The following is a 17,247-nucleotide window of genomic DNA, read 5'->3' as shown; positions in this document are numbered from 1 at the left end:
GAGTGGGCATGGTTGCTTTTTTGCGTTTTTTATCTCTCTTCTCTTTGTCGATAAAAGATTTATTTTTCATTATTGCGAAATTCACAGCTGCACCCGCCACAGCACGACACGGAACGACACGACGCGACGCGACACAGCACGCCCGCAACACAGCACGGCACAGCACGCCGCAACACCAGGCACCAGCACGCCGCAACACCAGCCACAGCACAGCACACCGCACAGAACCTAGACATATATTAGCACACCCGCACCCATGCATCCGCAGCTCGCCGACCACCTGAACCCGGGTGCATCGACCTCGCCACAAGCTCATGAACTGCCACGCCGACCACAGGTGGGCCAAGTTCCTGGGCAAGTGCAATGCGGTGAGCGAGGCGCTGAACAAGTGCCTGGGCGCCGAGTTCGAGGTGCGGCGCAAGCAGCAGCTGATCGAGGCGCGCGCGCGCAAGGCGCTGTTCAAGGAGCAGATGGACCGGCTGAAGGACGACGACGCGCAGCAGCGGGCGTTCGAGCAGCAGCAGGCGTCCGGCCAGCAGCGGGAGGGGCGTGATTTTAGGGATTTGGGATTAGGCCTTTGTTTGATCTGAAATAAAATCTAATTAAATGATCTCCTCGTCGCTGGCGTGCATGCGCCGGTGGCGCGTCACCTGGTCGGGGCGCGAGAAGGCCTTGGCGCAGGCCGGCTGCGGGCAGCGGAACGGCCGCTCGCCCGTGTGGATGCGCATGTGCTTGGTGAGGTTGGACGACTCGGCGAAGCGGCGGTCGCAGCCCTGGAAGCGGCACTGGTACGGCCGCTCGCCCGTGTGCGTGCGGCGGTGGATGGTCAGCGCCGACGCCACGGCGAAGTCCTTGCCGCACCCGGCCTGCGCGCACTTGAACGGCCGCTCGCCCGTGTGCACGCGCCGGTGCTGCGCCATGATGTGCGCCTCGCTGAAGCGCTTGCCGCACGCGTCGCACGCGAACGGCTTGGCGCCCGTGTGCGTCTGCATGTGCCGCAGCGCGCGCTGCCGCTGCGCAAACGGCCGCTCGCCGCGCTCGCACCCGCCCCACGCGCACGTGTAGTTGCTGCGCCCCGACCCCACGTGCTCCGCCGCCACGTGCTCGGTCAGCGCCGCAATGCCGACGTACGTGCCGGAGCACCCGACCCACCCGCAGCGGTGCCGCACCTGCCCGGCCTGCAGGTGGTCGCGGCAGACGTGGTCCATAAGCGCGTCGACGCCGGCGTCGGCCCCAAGCATGGGCCCGGGCATGGTCCCGGCCCCCGCCGTGCACGCCGCCCACCGGCACACCAGCGCCGCGCCGCCGCGGTTCGTCGCCACGTGCAGCCTGTACACGTGCCGCACCAGCTCGTCGACCGTCGCAAACGCCTGCGAGCACGTTGCCCACAGGCACCGCTGCACTGCCGCGCCCAGCGCGCCGATCGCCGGCCCCAGCCCGAGCGCACTGAGCGACGGCAGCGTCAGCGGCCGCGCGCACCCGGCGCTCGCGCACGCATCAAAGCCCGGGCCCACCGCAGAAGCCGATCCTGCCGGCGCCACCGCGTGGGTGTGCAGCGGGGGGAGCCGCGCGGACGAATCGAACAGGCCGTCGCCGCTGGCCATGTCGCTGCTGCCTTGCGCAGATGAAGAAGGTGAAGTGCCGCTGCCAAACATGTCTTTTGTGTATGGTGCGTCTCCATCCATCGTCCTAACCACTGTAGTCTTTATGAGATTCGAATAAGTGTGCCGCCTCTATGGCTCGAGTTGCTGAACGTGTCTTTGTGTGCTGTGCCCGGTCTGTTCCAGCCGACATAGTCTCAGAAACCGCCGAGATTCCACAGTGTCTGCCTGCCTGTCTTGTTTGTGTCTGTTGACCTTTGGCCTTGGACCTTTGACCTTTGACCTTTGACCTTTGGCCTTTGACCTTTGACCTTTGACCTTTGACCTTTGACCTTTGACCTTTGGCCTTTGACCTTTTCCAGTTGCCAGTTGCCAGCTGCCGGCTGCCAGTTGTCCTGTGTTGGTGCGATAATAGTACGGAGCCAAGAACCCAAAGGGCGTGCTTTATAGAGTAAAAATAAACTTAAAACGGAGGGTCTGAAGTTGCAAAATAAAAATAAAAGAACAGAAAAAGAAAATTTGCTTGGCTTGGCCGCCCTCCCCCTTTTCACTCCCCCTGTGTACGAACGAGCCTTTTCTTCTCTCTCACTCATTCTTTGCTGCCTTTGGCGCCCAACCACACACCCCGTGCAGCTCGCTCACGTGAAGTGACGGCCCTCCATTGGTTGCATTCAGGTCCATAAAGGACCGAGGGGGGAGAAAAAGAAAAAGAAACAAACAGCCATCTTTGCTCTTTTTTCCAAAGCGCCTTTAAAACCTTGCGACGTGGCGCTTTGAGAATCTCAAATAAAAAACAGGACCGGATGATATTTATTTTGAGTTGCCGCATGCGTGCCTGCCTGCCTGCCTGCCTGCCTGCCTTTCCTTTCTTTTTTCTCTCTTTTATCTTAGTTTTTCATTTCTTGACTTTACCAAAAAGCTGCCAATTTCATAACCTTAACCTTGTCTTGCATTTATTATCACTCACATAACAACCACACAACCACCCACTCGCTCACGCCCTCACGCCAAAAAAACATCCCCCAACACCAGCAATGAACCTCTTTCGGCTTGTCGCCGACCTCCTCCATTTGGGGTCCATTTTCATTTTAATTGCCAGATTGAACCAGACAAAATCATGCTCTGGAATCTCACTAAAGACCCAGGGCCTCTACCTCATGGTCTTCGTCACCCGCTACCTGGACCTGTTCTTCTCCTTCGTGTCGGTTTACAACACGCTCATGAAGATATTCTTCCTTGTCTCGGCGGGCTACATTGTGTACCTTATGACTGGCTCGCTGAAGACCACATACGACAAGAACCTTGACTCGTTCCGCGTCGAGTTCCTTATCGGCGGTGCTGCGCTCTTTGCTTTGCTGTTCCCACACAAGTACACCATCCTTGAGGTGCTGTGGTCCTTCTCGATCTACCTCGAGGCCGTGGCCATCATGCCCCAGCTGTTCCAGATGACCCGCACTGGAGAGGCCGACAACATCACCAGCCACTACATATTTGCCCTCGGCGGATACCGCGCTCTGTACATTGTCAACTGGATCTACCGCTACTACTCCGAAGACAACTACTCCGATTACATTGCGTGGGTCTCAGGCGTTGTGCAGACTGTCCTCTACGCCGACTTCTTCTACATCTACTTTACGCGTGTGCTCAAGGGAAAAGAGTTCAAGCTCCCCGTCTAGTTCTAATATTTTTTGTTTTGGCTTTGGCTTTGGCCTTGGCTTTGGCTTTGGCTTTAAACACCCTCATTTTCAGCCTTTGCCAACATCTATTTTATTCTTTCGCTCACACTTGTTACAAATACACTGCGAAATTTAAACAAAAAATTGGTGCTTCTGTGATGGTTTCATGCAACATGACAATCGGTCTTGCCACGCTTCGTTCAACAAAACAAAGCTGATTAAAAAAGAAGCTGCGATGCAAACGAAACGAAACAATGGCGCTGTGCCACCCACTCATCCGTCCCGCTACGAGCTCTTCGGCGGCCGCTTCTTGTTCTGATTTGTCTTTTTGGCATTGCGTAGCAACGCCGCCTGCGCCGCCGCCTCCTTTGGGTTCAATGGCGCGCTTCCCTCATGGCGTTGGCCGTCGGAATAAGCGGGAGAAGAATGGGAAGCCAAAGATGCTGCGCCAAGTGTGCGCCCCCCCTCTCTAAACGCCATAGGATTAGGAGCCGGTGTGTAATTTGTCGACGCCTGGGCCCGCCAAACCCAAATCCACGGACATGTCCTTGTGCTCTGCCCCCGCCCCTGTCCCTGCCAACAGTGCTGCCGCTGCTGGACTCGGTGACGCTGGCTGTGCCCCTGTGGCCAATGACCTCCCTTGTCCTGGAAACTTTTTGCTCGAGCATTGCGTCCGAGCTGCCCCGGCCCAGAAAACATTTTGGTCGCAGCCTTGCCTCCGAGGCCTTGCCCGTGCCACCATTTAAACTGAAGCAATTTCCCATTTATTAGTTGTTAGTTTTCGGTGTTGTTGCTGCTGCTACTGGAATTGGACTTGGCAAATTTGGTCTTTTAAAATAGGGCAGCGGTTGTTCAGAATAATAATAACAGAAAATATATAATATTGTGTGAAAACAAAAACCAAAGTGGAAAAAGGGCGCCACGCTCAGCACAACTCAACTAAAAGCATCAAACAAAACCAATTAAAATTGAGCAAAGATACTTGTGTGTTTTTGGCGCAGTCATTTGACACGTTCTCGCGATCAGTTCCGTCGGATTTATGCACTTGCCACCCATGCCTCCAGCTGCCGCTTCAACTTTTGTCGCGAAACAATTTTATACACAAATAAATGTGATGATTTATTCTAGTTAGAAATATAAACAAGGAAGAGCGGCGCTTGCCACTGACGGAGCAAACGCTGCAAAAAAATTTTAATGTGAAGGGGGACAAAAAGGTCTTTATTTTTTTTTTTAGTCGAGCAGACACGATCGGACAAACAGAATGTCGAGAACTCCCAAGCTCAGCGGCGGTTAGGAAAATATGATGATGGTGAAGATGGCGATAATGAAAATGAAGAAGTATACTGTGTCTATACGCCAGAATGCCGAGAAGATTTGTTATTGTACACTGCGATGCGTCGCTGCCATTTGACACCGACTTTGCTATTTTTAAGGCTTTGGGCTACACTCCCCAAGTGACATGAAGACGGGGATGACTCCACAATGCAAATGTGTCTAGATTTCGCACCCGCCCTTGCACAGGATGCAGGTGCACTCGCGGTCACTACTGACGAGGAGGGGCTGCGCATGGGCCCAGGCAGCAGAGGCGGATATGTGAGTGGTGGTGGCAGGCATTTTATGAGGTTTGATGATGGAGATTGGTAATGCGGAGTGGGCTACAAGTAAGTGTCTAATGATATAAAAATGAGAATATTGGTGAAAATGGCGGGGCAGGTAACAGGTACTGGACTCTAGGTAAGAATAATAAAAACGGGAATAGTGAGGATCGGAGTTGCTTAAATACAAAACTTGCATGTCGCCAGCACAAAAAAACCTACCGGACTGGCACAGTTCTTGCCCAAAATGATAACAAATGGTGTCAGCACATTCCAGTGCAGTGCAAAATAGCATTTCCCTTGGTTGCTCATCTCGATTTCTGTCAGGAATCTCCAAAACCTTTCCTGAAGAAGACACGCGCAGCAGCACCAGCACCAGGACCAGCACCAGCACCAGGACCAACATCAGCACCAGTTGCCAGACAATAATGTTTCCTAATATTAAAATGCACCCATTATTGCCCAAACTCCGCTCGCAAGCCGCCCACCCAACCAACAATATGATGGAATGGTGCCGATTGCATGACACCTTGTATCTGTTTTCTCTCCTTGGTCCTCCTTTCATCTGCAAACCAAGTCCAAATCGGGGCATATTAGCTCTCAGCCATCGTCTCACAAACGCAACTATTCCCACCAACGCCCCCAATCCAAAATTTAATATAAATTTAATAAACAATACTGCTATCCGATTTATCGTCCAAAATAGAATGTACCACAAAAATCAAGGTGCTGCACTTCACATCATTGCATTGAGTTCTTGTTTTGGTATTTCTCTAATTCATGTTGTGATAAACATACCAAATAATGGATTCTGACCGATTGCTTAGCAGCAAGGACGCAAATAAGGCACAATTGTACAGCAGACAGCGGCGAAAAGAAAAAATAATAAAAAGGAGAAAATATTTTAGACCCAAACAAAATAAACTGGCTAAACCATGCAGGAAAATCGGTGGGAAAGCCAGCCAACCAGCCAGATAGGCATGCATGCTAACAAGTCAAAACCAGGTTGGCTGACACCAGTCAATACAGCAGAAACTAATTAACGTGCAATAAAAAATTCATCAAGAATTTTGGTGGGGTGGTGTCAAAAACGGAAACAAATTAAGGCATGCAGGTATTTTAATTTGACCCAATTAACAAACAAAAAAGCAAATGCCTAAACATGATTTACCTCAACGCATTTGACTACGTGTGCGAATCGCAACTGGGAAATAAAATCACTTTATTATTTTTTGATTGCTTTTGAAGCAAATTAAAGTTTTGTTTTATATATTTAGACTTTTTTTAATCAAATCTATCCGAATACCGCTCCCGCGGCAGCGAGTGAGAACGATTGACGTATGAATGAAAAATAGATACCCCCAATTTATGGCCGCTTTTATTTTTAGCAGTCAAAAATCTCATCTGCAAACAGTGGTTTGAAGAATTTGGATAGTTGCGAAATACACCCGAAACAGCACCCAGATCAGGACAGGACAAGACAGGACAAAATATCAGCTAATCATGCGCAATGAGCCCTCGGAAAATTAATAATCCGCATTTCATTTTCCAATTTGTTGGCATGCAACCAGAGCTCTACTAACAGTAAATATCACAAAGCTCCTATATCTGAAGAAGTTGCGCCGAGGTCAACTGTATCTGCCGCACACAGTCCAACAGCTTGCGAATCTGCTCAGCCTTGTCGACAGCCTCTTCATAAAGCCGATCGCGCTCCCTTTGCAATCCACCCATCATTGCATCGGAATTTCTGGCCAAAGTATCACTCTCAATGGTTTCTGACTCCAGCATAACAGCCAGTCTCGCGCACGCTCCAATGACACCTTAAACTGGCGTTTGCACTTGTCCAGATCCCTCAATAATGTGCGCGTTTCCTCGTTGCTGACAAACGTATCTATTTGCAACAGCTGCGAGTTTAGTTTGCGTGCCTGGTCGAACAGATGCGCGGTGTCGCGCATGAGGTCCTGGATGGCTGCCGCGGCTTCCTTCATGCTTAGTGTGAGTGTAGGTGTTTGCCTATAAATTTTAAAAGTGACAGCAAAGTTGCGAGTAAATGAGATTTTGAGTTGTTGAAAGGGTGTTAGGTATAAATATGATGAGAACTACCGACTGCTGCTGTCCGCACCGCGCGCTCTGACTTTGAATACAATGTATGGTTGTGTACATACATTTTTTATGGGAACGTGCGGCTTAATGTGTGTTATTTTTATAAGTAATTCATTGGTTTATTTTATTGTTTTTACATGTTTGTGTGGATAATGTGCGAGGGGCCGAGCATCAGTCTCGCCTTGCTGCTGCCTTATCAAGCTGGTGCTTCAGCTGTGTCCTCTGCTCAATCGTAAAGGCAACCTTGTCCCGCGACTCCGATATGCGATGCAAAAACTCGTCGCTGCAAGATAACGACTCCTGAACCAGCTGCAAAAGATTGTCTCGCAGGCGACCTCTTGCAAGCTGTTGCTGTCAATGAGCTCCAAGTCTGCAGTTTCGGGATCATCGCCCAGGAGTATGCTCAAAAAGCGGCGTATGTGCTGATTATATTCGTTCTCTGCTGTCACCAGCTCCATGAGGTTCCATGACATTATCTCGAGAGAATTGTTGTTCAGGCCCTTTTGTACGTGCGACCGGCCCATGGCATCGGGAATATTCTCCAGCGGCCGTGTGGACTCTAATTCAATTGGAAACAACGATAAGCGTGTTTAGCAGTTTGCAAGCAATAAATTAGTGGATATACAAGGTGTCCGGCAATTAGGCGACACTGAATTCGGCTCCAACCCTATACATTTACACATGCATTCACGCACCTTCGATTATATCCTCTGTGTCCTTTGGCAACGGCGCGTGCGGGGTAGCTACAATCTCAAAAACAGTGCAAACGCATAGAAATCGAAGCCCATTTTGTTAGTGGTGTGTTTATCTGAAGCTATGTGTGACGGCTCTACACAGCTAACGATGTGTGTCAACACCAGCGCGTTTGCAAGAGATATTGCGCTTACATCGGTCCCAGATTCTCAGCCTTTCTTCTATGCCCTCGAGCTGGACTGCCTGTGCGTTGCGCGTCAAAGAAGCTAGGTCGATAAAGACAACGAAGATAAGAGAATGTGTTTTTGGAGGGACGAGTAAATTAGCGCTTAAGAATACATAGAATTCCGCGTTGTCGATGCCAAGCAAATATGGCTATGCTATTTACCAAACTGCCTGCGCTCCATGTCAAACGAAGGTGAAAAGTTGCTCGTATCAAACTGGTGGCGGGGGAAAAAGTAGACAAATGCAAGTAATTGCGAAAATGCGAAATATAAAAGGTGACAATTAACTGCTTTTATTTTTGCAATTAAAACCCGAAAAGTGAGAAGAGAAATAAAAGAACAGAAACGGGCAGGTTCAAGTAGGAAAGTCGGGATTGAAAGAAAAGGTGATTCGCGCTTTTTATACGTTTTTCACCAGCCAAACTCAATAACCAGATCAGCCCTGCGTGCCCTCCTCAGTTTCTATAGCCCTGAGGCTGAAAGACATCATTTTAAACCAGACAAAGAACAAAAAGCATAACAAGCATAATATATTCGAAAACAAGTATAAGTAAACTGTGAAAGATGTAAAACAAAGAACAAAAAAATTAGAACAAAAATGACTCCTGCCAGAATCGAACTGGCAAAACCTGTTGTTTTATAACAGGCGTGATCCCAAGCGCTCACAAAGAAGTCTGAATGATTCAGAGAAAAAGTAATGGGCGCGCACAAATACGCAGCCGCCACCAACAACACGAGCGCTCCCGGCGAGTGCCAGTAAGCGCCAGTGTGTTGGCATGCGTGTCGTTTTGGCGGTGCGCTCATAAAGGGGTAGGGCATTTGGTTGACCAAAGTATGGGTGGTGGCGCATGGGAAAGTAAAGTAGAGCAGAGCAAAGGGCGTTAAAGTGAAGGGACGGTTGCTGCACTCGTTGTGTCTAGAGCCTCAATCCACCTCCGATGGCCATCGTCCTGAGGGCGCTCTGGGAGGTGGGGTAGAACTCAGTCTCGACAGGCTCGTCGACCAGATCTCCGAAAATAAGCTCCTGGTCGCTGGTGTCGTCGAGCTCGTTGATGTTGCTGATGCAGCGGCAGGTGAAAAACACGATGCGCTTGAGGCTTTTGTTAAAGAAGAAGTAGTTGAATGACCAAACTGGATTCTCGTCCTCGTAGTGGTTGGACTCGTCGTCGGGCGTGTACGAATAAACACTGCACTCGTCAATGTTGATAATCTCGTCAATAACGTCCCACATCCGGCCAACCCGGAGCGCAGCGGGGCAACCGCCGTTCATCAGTGTGGTGTTGATTGACTTTATCGCAGAGTCTGGTGAGGGTTCTTTTGTGAACTGGTCGGCAGGCACAGAGCTACATAATAAAAAGAGATACTGGTCAATTGCATCGGGAAATCAGTTGGTCGGGGTTAGTAATAATTCGGCGAGGATGAGGGAGAGCTGATGAAAATCAAAAATAGGCAATGCATGAGTAAAAGATAAGGACAAAATAGGAAGGAGGCCAGACCAAATCGGCCAACTGTGCAATGGAGATATAAGAACAGGATCCCGAAATGGTCAATCAGTTGATATGAGGGCACGCGCCGACTGCACACCATTTTTAATTTCACTTTTGACAACAATTACACACATGCACATCCACTCTGTATCCTCACATTGCTAACGCAATTGTTGCGCGTAGAGCAGCAAGCTTTCAAAAAGGAGAGACACAGTGAGATGTGGGCATGCATGTGCCATTTGGGGGAGCGTTAATAAAATACAAAACATCACGTACCTAAAGTCATAGTCTGGGAAGCTCGCGTTGAGTGTCGCAATAAGATAAAACATTACTTTGCGTGAGGCCGACTCGGTGAGTGGCCCAAACGGAGAAAACATGTTGGTCAGCGAGCTCTGCTCAGGAGACAAGCTCTTGGCCTCCTCGAGATCCTCCTGGTGCTTCTGCTCGAGGTACCGGTACAGCTTCTTGTCTGCGCCGGCCACCTTGCCTATATGTGGTTACGGGATTGTACAAAAAAGGGACATACGTGCGAATGTTATTTTTAGTATTACACGGATCATTTAGTGCCTACTGTATGCTTGAGACGTCAAAGCGCGCATGCGGACGACACGCCCGAGCCCACACATGCGTGTGTCGTTCGTGTATGCTCCACTTCAAAGAATGAGTGTTGGTGAGGGCGCAGTCGACCGAAGCGACAAGAGAGCACAAACTTACAAGAATACGCTTCTATCCTTCCCAGTACATGTCGGTCGCCGCTGCTGGTCGGAATGAAAGGCGTGAGTTGATGTTTCTGAGTGATTCAATGTCGAGATATTTCATAATAAGGGCGCGGCAAATACGAATGCTGGTGGTGTGCTATAAGAATACAAATAGTGTAAATTAATTGTTTAAATATCGAAAGCAAAGTCAAAAAGGGAGAACGCAGTAGTTTGCACAAAGTGTTCGTTTTGAGGCCTTCATGCGTGCTCTTGATAGCTTGCCAAGAGAGGCGTGACTTGAGTCCCCACCCTACCCCCGCCTTGTTGCCGCCTGACAAAAGCCACGGCCAATCCACATCAAATGACTTGCAAAGGCCTGTTCAAAGGCGGCCTTTTCTTTGAACATCGTGTTTTGTCTTTTACAAAACAGCGCTGCATTCCCACTTTAGCGTCGACATTCTGGCTGCCTTTTCGGCACACTCGGAATTTGTATTTGCCAATAAATTATGTAAAATAATAATAAAAATGGGGCGTGCATTGCTGCAAGGCTAGCCTTAAATTTTTAGGGACACTTTCGCAGACTCGCCACTGCGCATTCACCTGCGATTGCGCTTGCCATCATCCCAGTCGCGCCCATCATTGACTCGCCCGCGCTTGACACCGCGACGACCTCCGCCCCCATCGCCATTGGCATTGGCATTGGTATTGGTATTGCCGCTGTTACTGGAAGCACTTTGGTCCGAGCCAGCTGCACCCCTGCGGTTCAAAGACGTGGCAACCCCATCGGGCCTGCCCCTGTCCCTGTCCCTGTCCCCGTCACCCTTGCCCTGCCTTCCACCCAAGCTGCGGATCGAGATGCTTGACTGGGCGTTACTTTGGGGGCGCCTGTCCCCGCCGCCTCCACGATTCGAATCTGGTGACAGATTGCGCCCGCTGTTAGAGTTACCGCCGCTACGAACAGCACGCCGTTGCCCGCGATCAGCTCGCCCAGAGTGTTCTGCGCGATTACTCTGCGATGGCTGCTGCTGCTGCTGGTGTTGAGATGGCTGTTGAAAGGACTGTTGATCATGCTGCTGCCTCTTGCGCTGCTGCTGCTGGCCCTGAGATGAGGCCCCTAGTCGATCAAAAACACCCGAATCTGACTGCTGCTGGGTTTGAGGCTGGCCCTGGCCCTGAACGGAGTACCGCCTGCTGCCAATATCGCGACTTTCGGCTTGTGCCAAATGATTCGAACTGGAATTGCTTCCGGCCTCAGCGTTTCTGGTTGGTCCGCGACGATTGAGTCTCCTGCCCCCAGACTCCCTGGAATCAGCATTATCCTTCTGTCGTGCATGCCAGTGCCCCGCACCCTTGAGCTCTCCCTGCTGTTGTGGCGGCTACTCGGTCGCGCCGGTCAGTCGACGAATCGGCCGGCGGACGATCGCTTCGCGACTTTTGCTTCTCCTCTTGTTGTTTTAAAAGCTGTGCACGAAGCTCCTTGCGCCTGCACTCGGCCTCTTCGTTAGAAAGCTTGGCCGCTTGCGTGGAAGCGGGAGACTGGGATGAAATGTGCAGCTCAGACATATTCGGCGAGCCTGAGATTGCCCCACGCTGGGAGGCGTAGCCAACTGTTGGCGTGGCGGCTCAAGCCTACCATCGACTACCGAGTCGTCGCGCGGGCGCTTGTGAGTTTCACTGCGCACATCCTCGCGATCGTGCCGTGTTGGAGAGCTCCGCACCGAACGGCTTTCGCGGCGGTCAATGTCAGCAGCTCGCTGAGAGGAGGAGTGGGTATCCGACTCTTGCTGGTGATTGTCTCTCTGCCGGCCACGGTCTCTGCCCCTGCCTCTGCTGGAAGCGTCGCTCCGTTCGCGGTCGCGCTGGCTCTTGGCGTCCTGCTCGCGATCGCCGCTTGCCGCGTCAGAGCGAGCCCCGCCCTCGCCCCTGACCTGCCTAGCAGCGCCACCATTGGCCGGTCTAGCTCCATGAACCACACCGTCGTCGTACTCGGGGCTAAATTTGGTGTGTGTTTTGATGAAGATGCGGCTGCTGCCGATGCGGCTGCAGCAGTTACAGCAGCGGCCATTGCGCCGCTCGATATCGACCGCCCGGTGATGGCTTTGCCCTCTCGCTTGGCAAGTCCTCGGCCTTTAATTCGATGCTAGTAGAGCTAGGCCCGCCGTCCTTAGTGCCCGAGTTATTGCCGCTGCCAGCAATTACGCTGCACCCCTCCTTCTGTTTGCCTGTCTGTTGGCTGTTGGCTGGTCTCGGCGAGCGCAGGGGCGTATCCCTGGCTTGGACCGGGTAATACTCGGTCTCTGAGACCCAGCTCGTCTTTGCCGTTGCCAGGTACGAGCCGTATGACATGGCTATCACTTTGAGGCTGCTGTCCGAGTCGTCAGCACCTCCCGCCTGCGCACTCTTGTTGTTTGCCGACCGCCCATTCTCAGAAATCTCGTTTATCTTTTCCAGAATCCGCCTTCCATACTGGGAAATGGCGGGGAAGGTATGCTGCATCTCTTTCAGCGCCAGGATTCCGTTGCGCACAGTGTCGCTGCGCTCCGCGCCCAGAGTGACCATAAACGCCTTTGTGAGGTTCACCTGCCACTTGCGCATTACCGTGCGGAAGTCGTCGTACGACAGCATCGTGGACCCAGGCTTGATGCGCTGCGAGTCACCGCTTCCTGGTGTGGGGCTTGCGGGCATCGCCTGGTTAATTGTGCGCGATTTTGGCGGTAGGTAGCCGCGCTCGTACCGCCAGTACTTCTGGAACCCAGTAAGACCGCGCCAGGGTTCACTGCGCGCTCGTTGTATTGGGCCTCGGACTGGTGCAGTTGCGACAAGTACTTGAGCGACATGTTGAGGAACTTTGCGTAGTTGCGAGCCTCGTTCAGGGTGAATGTAGCCAGCAGCGTCGACAGCGTCTCACTAAAGATATTGTCATAAACAATCATCAAGCTAAACTTGTTGGTGGCCAGCGGGAAGTGCAGCATCCATAACAGCTTGGCACAAAAGCTGGCGTCCGACGCGGAGAGCACAGCTCGGGGCAAAATGCAGTGCTGCAGAAGTGCTTGGGCAACCTGCTTGCGCTGGTCATGGGCCATGCAGAACCAGTAGTCCTTTTGCACTATCAGCCACCGGCGAATACGCGACACATGCTGCCTGTGCTCATCTCTCTCCTTATTGAGGTTATCGATCGCCATGTTGGCTCTGGCGCTGACCTGGGTGAGCGCAGATGACTTTGACCGGCTGTGCGACTCCTTGGACATGGACTGTACTCGATCGATCAGATCTTTTTGGATGTCGGCCTCGATGTCGTAGCGCGGGACGGGGACCGTGATGTCCTTGCGCCCGGTGGAATCCTTCATTGTCTTGAGCCCGGTCGGAACCTCAATGTCGTACAAGGACAGCGACCAGAACATGGCGACAAACTCGGGCGAAAGACCAATGTCGAGGGACGAATGAGGCAATGTGCGAGCGACGTAGGTCACGTAATCGCGTGGCAGTAACGGGGCCTCAAAGGCCAAGCTTGATACAACGCGCGGTAGCTCCGGGTCCAGGTCACCCGCAGCATTGGCTTCCGCGCCGACAACATCCATCTGTGAGCCGTCCTGACGGCTGCCTGGCTCCTCGGTAGCAGTGGCTGCAACCGTGGCAGCGGTTTCTGCAGACTGCGCGCCTGTGGGCGGCGCTTCTGCATCAATCCAAGTCTGTTGGCTGCTCTGGTCCTTGACAAACGTCTGCTCGACGATCTCGACGCGTATATTCGCACCGGAATCTTCCCACTGCACCAGGCCCTGCGCCAAGTGTGCAGAGATACTCGGGCGCCCCCACAGCATGGCAAGCCCCCAGCTCAAACCGTATCTGCCTGCCAGCACGTGCGGGCCGGGAATAAGCCTGGTATACTTTTCCGGCTTGAGGTTGGAGAGTAGCAGGTTGAACAGCTGGTATATGCGCTCAATTTCGCGGTCGTAAATGATGAGCATGCTGCTGAGCGGCAACACCACCGTCTTGAGCACATATTCTGCGTGAGCGCACAGCGAGACCACGAACGGCAGTATCTGTGCCCGGTCCGCAAGCATGCTTGTCAGCCACTGCGCCATGCGCCGGGTCAGCCGATAGTCAGAGCTCGCGACAAGAACGTCGTCAATGGTCTTGGTCTTGGACGGCTCCCAAGGGCTGCCCATGTCGAAGGCCTCGAGCCGCAGATAGTGTCCGCCCTGTAGTGCTGAGACTTGCCCGTCGTTGGCGTCAGCCATCAGCTCGATTTTCGCCAGGACTCGGACAATTTCTGAAACAATGACCAGCTCGGATGCGGGTGCCGGGCGCTTGTTGCGCACTGTATCGATGGTGCGCTTCAGAACGTAATCAAGAACCACGTCCAAGCGAGCGTTCTCATGCCTGCGGCTAAAGCTTGCAACAAACGACGATAGGTTCTGCATCCAGTGTGCAGGATTGACACCGTCGTCCTTGACTCTTGCGCTGTTCGGATCGCCAATTATCTTGAGGACAGTGAAAAACATGACATCAGAATCAAATGGAGTCAAGTATCGGAACGCCTCGACGACCGGCCGCACCAAGTTGCCGTAGGAGCACACCTGGTCAAGAATGATTTTCAGCGACAAGGTGGGCGTCGAGTGGCACAGGTTGCACAGCTGACGGCCCATGAGCTTGACATTGTCTGCAGACAAACGCCGCATAACTGATCGCACCTGGCGCCGAGTTTCATGATAGAGCGCCTCGATCTCAACGTATGCTGGCTGTGCATGCGCGACACAACTACCAGAAGGGACGTCGCTGTCATCGCCACCGTCGTCGCCATCGTCAAGGGCTTCATCGAGGGACATGTCCATGGACATGGGACCCCCAGTCATGCCGTTTTGGACGGTGACTTGAGACTGTTGCCCGCCCGAAGCGATCTGGGGGAGAGACGGCTTGCCGCTGGATAGAATGGCGTCCCACTGCTCGTACAGCTCGTAGCGCTGCGCCAGAGGCAGCTGGGACACGAGCAGCCACAGCTCGTTTGATAGAGCGGCGCTGGGCGTGCAAAGAGAATAAGCTGGGAGAACCCACGAGCGCAAAACCCCAATCCATTCGCGTCCGTCTTCGGTGCTGTGCTCCAACCCATAGCGGCAGAGTCTGGACAGGCGGGTCAGCAGAGATGGGGAACGGTGCAGCCGCAGGAAAGCAATATTAGCCATGGCGCCAAAGCGTGGGGCATGCTCTCGACCGAGCTGACCTGCGGCATCCGCTGAGCAGCGTCCAGCAGCCAAAACTTTTCGTAAAAGAACACCTCGTTGGGCCTCTTCGCCAGAGGCGTCAGAGTGTAGCTCGGCGCGAGCGTGTGTGACTCGGATGCGTCACTTTTGGCGCGACGGGCAGGCCCCAGGCGTTGACTGTTGCAGTGCTGCTGGCCAGTGCATTGGACACGGGCTTCAGCTTTAAAAACTGCTTGACAGGCGCCCGGACACAGTCAGTGCTCTGGTAAATTCGGCTTGTAGAGGCTTCGACGATGCGCACAACCAGGTCGGTTATTTGCTCGTGCGAGCGAGCCATGTTGGGGAACCGCTGCAGATACACTAGTGCGCTCTCGGTGTCGCCCATGGACAGGAGCTTTGCACAAAGCAGCGCGTGCTGGTTTGACCACTCGCTTGCGGCTTCGGGGCCCTTGGCCTCTTCCGCGTCCTGATTCTCGCCGCCATCGCCCATATCCTCCAAACCGCCCATCTTGGCCAGCAGGCTGCTGCTACCATCGCCGCTATTGCCGCTGCCAATACCTATGCGCTGCTCCTTTTGCTTGGCGAGCCATGCACCAAACTCCCCCTCGATGTCTTCGGGTGTATTCGGCGATAGCATCGTGTACAGGTCGGAGAGCCGGATTATCCTGTGCGTGATCAGAAGCGCCGCCACGGTCGACAGCTCGTCCATATATTTGTGGTCCGAAGCGGGCCCATTGACGTAAAACTGCAACTTCCAGCCAACAAGTTGTGCGACCTTCAGAGACTCTGCGGCAGTGCGGCACCAGGGTGATGCGTCGAGAAGTGCCACGTAGAATGCCCAGTGGAAGCGCACGCTCGACATGAAACAGTCGATGATAATATCAAGTACGCGGTTTGGGTCAATGTTGAACACGCCGATTAAACGCGTTATGTCCAGAAGCAGGTTTGCCACGCGCTTTTGGAGGTCTGGCAGCGAGCGCAGCGCCTGAATAACAACAGAGCCGCGGTCGCTCGACGCCGTTGGGTTGCTTTCAACATAGCCAATAATTCCGCTGCTGACTTGGTGGGGAACGACGCCGGCCATTGTGGCCTGGATCAGGGTAATTAGTTTGGAAAAGCCCTCGGACTGCTCGCTTACCAGGTTGAATTTAGTCTGTTTGAAGTTGAGCGCCGTGTTCAAGCGAACGTATTTTTTTGTAAAAAAAAGGGCTGATGTGATGACCTTGACGCGCTCCAGAAATTCCGGATCAAGGCGCTCCTTCGCCATGTCGTGGGTGATAACGCCGTTGGACAATAGGCTCTCTGTTAGCTTCAGCAATAACTCGCTCTGATCCGAGTGTCTCTTGCGCTCCTCTTCCCACCGGCCGTCGCTTTTGTCGGCCGTGTCGGACTCCCACTCAATGTTTAGCGTCCAAATAGTCTCGACAAATGCTGCTTCGATTCGCGTGCGAATTGTACTGCTGGTGTCCGTCTCTGTGGAGTTGTAGGAGCTGGTGTTTTTGGCGGCCGCAACGCAGTGATCCACCCAGCGTTTAACCTCGCTGCAAAACACAGCAGGATCGGCAGCACTGCGGCCATCCTCAATGGTGCAGAGCGACTGCAGCAACTGTGAGCAGAGCCTGGCCTCGCCACCCACGTTCTTTGACAGGAGCGCGTGTGTTCTATTCGTTTTTGGTTGTTGTGGAAGGAGGTAAATAATGAAACCAAGCAACACAATTGCGTGGTGATACCATCGACCAAAATTATTTGGTTGTTCATAGAAATCGGTTTAGTGGTTTGCACAGCTCAAGGCCACGAAGTGACTTTCGCGAGTAGCGCGCGATGAAAGAAAAATGGGAGCACTTACAATTTATCGGTGACAATGGGCGACCAGTCGCCGAGACGAATTTGCTCAATAACACTTGATTCCAGTGGCTGGCTGCTAAACAGTTCGGTGCTGTCCATTTGTTTGCGGTTGCGTCGATTTAGTTGC

The 17,247-nt window shown here is 52.8% G+C and overlaps 9 protein-coding genes across 9 annotated transcripts; 2 read left to right on the top strand and 7 right to left on the bottom strand.

The window, feature by feature from the left end:
- Positions 1-314: 314 nt before the first annotated feature.
- On the top strand, positions 315-573 carry BX661DRAFT_196079 (uncharacterized protein; the record flags this gene model as incomplete). The annotated part of the gene is made up of 2 exons (XM_051538014.1): positions 315-508; positions 537-573. The coding sequence occupies 2 exons, from the start codon at positions 315-317 to the stop codon at positions 571-573; spliced, it is 231 nt and encodes a 76-aa protein (XP_051394731.1).
- Positions 569-1,891, bottom strand: BX661DRAFT_177040 (uncharacterized protein). The gene has a single exon (XM_051534544.1). The coding sequence runs from the start codon at positions 1,683-1,685 to the stop codon at positions 603-605; it is 1,083 nt and encodes a 360-aa protein (XP_051394730.1). The 5' UTR covers positions 1,686-1,891; the 3' UTR covers positions 569-602.
- A 523-nt stretch (positions 1,892-2,414) lies between these two features.
- BX661DRAFT_177039 (ER lumen protein retaining receptor 1) lies at positions 2,415-3,349 on the top strand. The gene has a single exon (XM_051534543.1). The coding sequence runs from the start codon at positions 2,636-2,638 to the stop codon at positions 3,275-3,277; it is 642 nt and encodes a 213-aa protein (XP_051394729.1). The 5' UTR covers positions 2,415-2,635; the 3' UTR covers positions 3,278-3,349.
- Positions 3,350-4,482: 1,133 nt separating this feature from the next.
- On the bottom strand, positions 4,483-5,730 carry BX661DRAFT_51653 (uncharacterized protein). Its single transcript, XM_051539216.1, has 2 exons — positions 5,671-5,730; positions 4,483-5,496 (listed from the first exon to the last, which is right to left on the bottom strand). Exon 2 carries the CDS (start codon positions 5,462-5,464, stop codon positions 4,772-4,774), a length of 693 nt encoding a protein of 230 aa, XP_051394728.1. The 5' UTR covers positions 5,465-5,496; positions 5,671-5,730; the 3' UTR covers positions 4,483-4,771.
- A 399-nt stretch (positions 5,731-6,129) lies between these two features.
- BX661DRAFT_177035 (uncharacterized protein) lies at positions 6,130-6,973 on the bottom strand. The gene is made up of 2 exons (XM_051534542.1): positions 6,691-6,973; positions 6,130-6,670 (listed from the first exon to the last, which is right to left on the bottom strand). Exons 1-2 carry the CDS (start codon positions 6,858-6,860, stop codon positions 6,475-6,477), a joined length of 366 nt encoding a protein of 121 aa, XP_051394727.1. The 5' UTR covers positions 6,861-6,973; the 3' UTR covers positions 6,130-6,474.
- Positions 6,974-7,092: 119 nt separating this feature from the next.
- BX661DRAFT_177034 (uncharacterized protein) lies at positions 7,093-7,742 on the bottom strand. Its single transcript, XM_051534541.1, has 3 exons — positions 7,671-7,742; positions 7,311-7,534; positions 7,093-7,284 (listed from the first exon to the last, which is right to left on the bottom strand). The coding sequence occupies exons 2-3, from the start codon at positions 7,497-7,499 to the stop codon at positions 7,147-7,149; spliced, it is 327 nt and encodes a 108-aa protein (XP_051394726.1). The 5' UTR covers positions 7,500-7,534; positions 7,671-7,742; the 3' UTR covers positions 7,093-7,146.
- A 687-nt stretch (positions 7,743-8,429) lies between these two features.
- Positions 8,430-9,234, bottom strand: BX661DRAFT_177027 (Maf1 regulator-domain-containing protein; the record flags this gene model as incomplete). Its single annotated transcript, XM_051534540.1, has 1 exon — positions 8,430-9,234. A coding segment is annotated over exon 1 (346 nt), but the record flags the coding sequence as incomplete, so codon positions are not given.
- Positions 9,221-10,248, bottom strand: BX661DRAFT_177025 (Maf1 regulator-domain-containing protein). The gene is given in 3 exon segments (XM_051534539.1): positions 9,221-9,866; positions 10,094-10,110; positions 10,122-10,248. 3 exon segments carry the CDS (start codon positions 10,196-10,198, stop codon positions 9,541-9,543), a joined length of 420 nt encoding a protein of 139 aa, XP_051394724.1. The 5' UTR covers positions 10,199-10,248; the 3' UTR covers positions 9,221-9,540.
- Positions 10,249-10,549: 301 nt separating this feature from the next.
- BX661DRAFT_222399 (transcription factor/nuclear export subunit protein 2-domain-containing protein) lies at positions 10,550-17,219 on the bottom strand (the record flags this gene model as incomplete). Its single annotated transcript, XM_051538853.1, has 9 exons — positions 10,550-11,432; positions 11,458-11,684; positions 11,711-12,105; positions 12,131-12,822; positions 12,855-15,307; positions 15,350-15,386; positions 15,433-16,428; positions 16,498-16,914; positions 17,136-17,219. 9 exons carry the CDS (start codon positions 17,217-17,219, stop codon positions 10,674-10,676), a joined length of 6,060 nt encoding a protein of 2,019 aa, XP_051394723.1. The 3' UTR covers positions 10,550-10,673.
- Positions 17,220-17,247: the final 28 nt, after the last annotated feature.

The sequence above is a fragment of the Kickxella alabastrina genome (genome assembly GCF_025024165.1).
Source record: "Kickxella alabastrina strain RSA 675 chromosome Unknown BX661scaffold_2, whole genome shotgun sequence".
NCBI lineage: Eukaryota > Fungi > Kickxellomycota > Kickxellomycetes > Kickxellales > Kickxellaceae > Kickxella > Kickxella alabastrina.
Note: the sequence above shows the minus strand (reverse complement) of the source record. Positions and strands in the feature narration are given on the sequence as shown.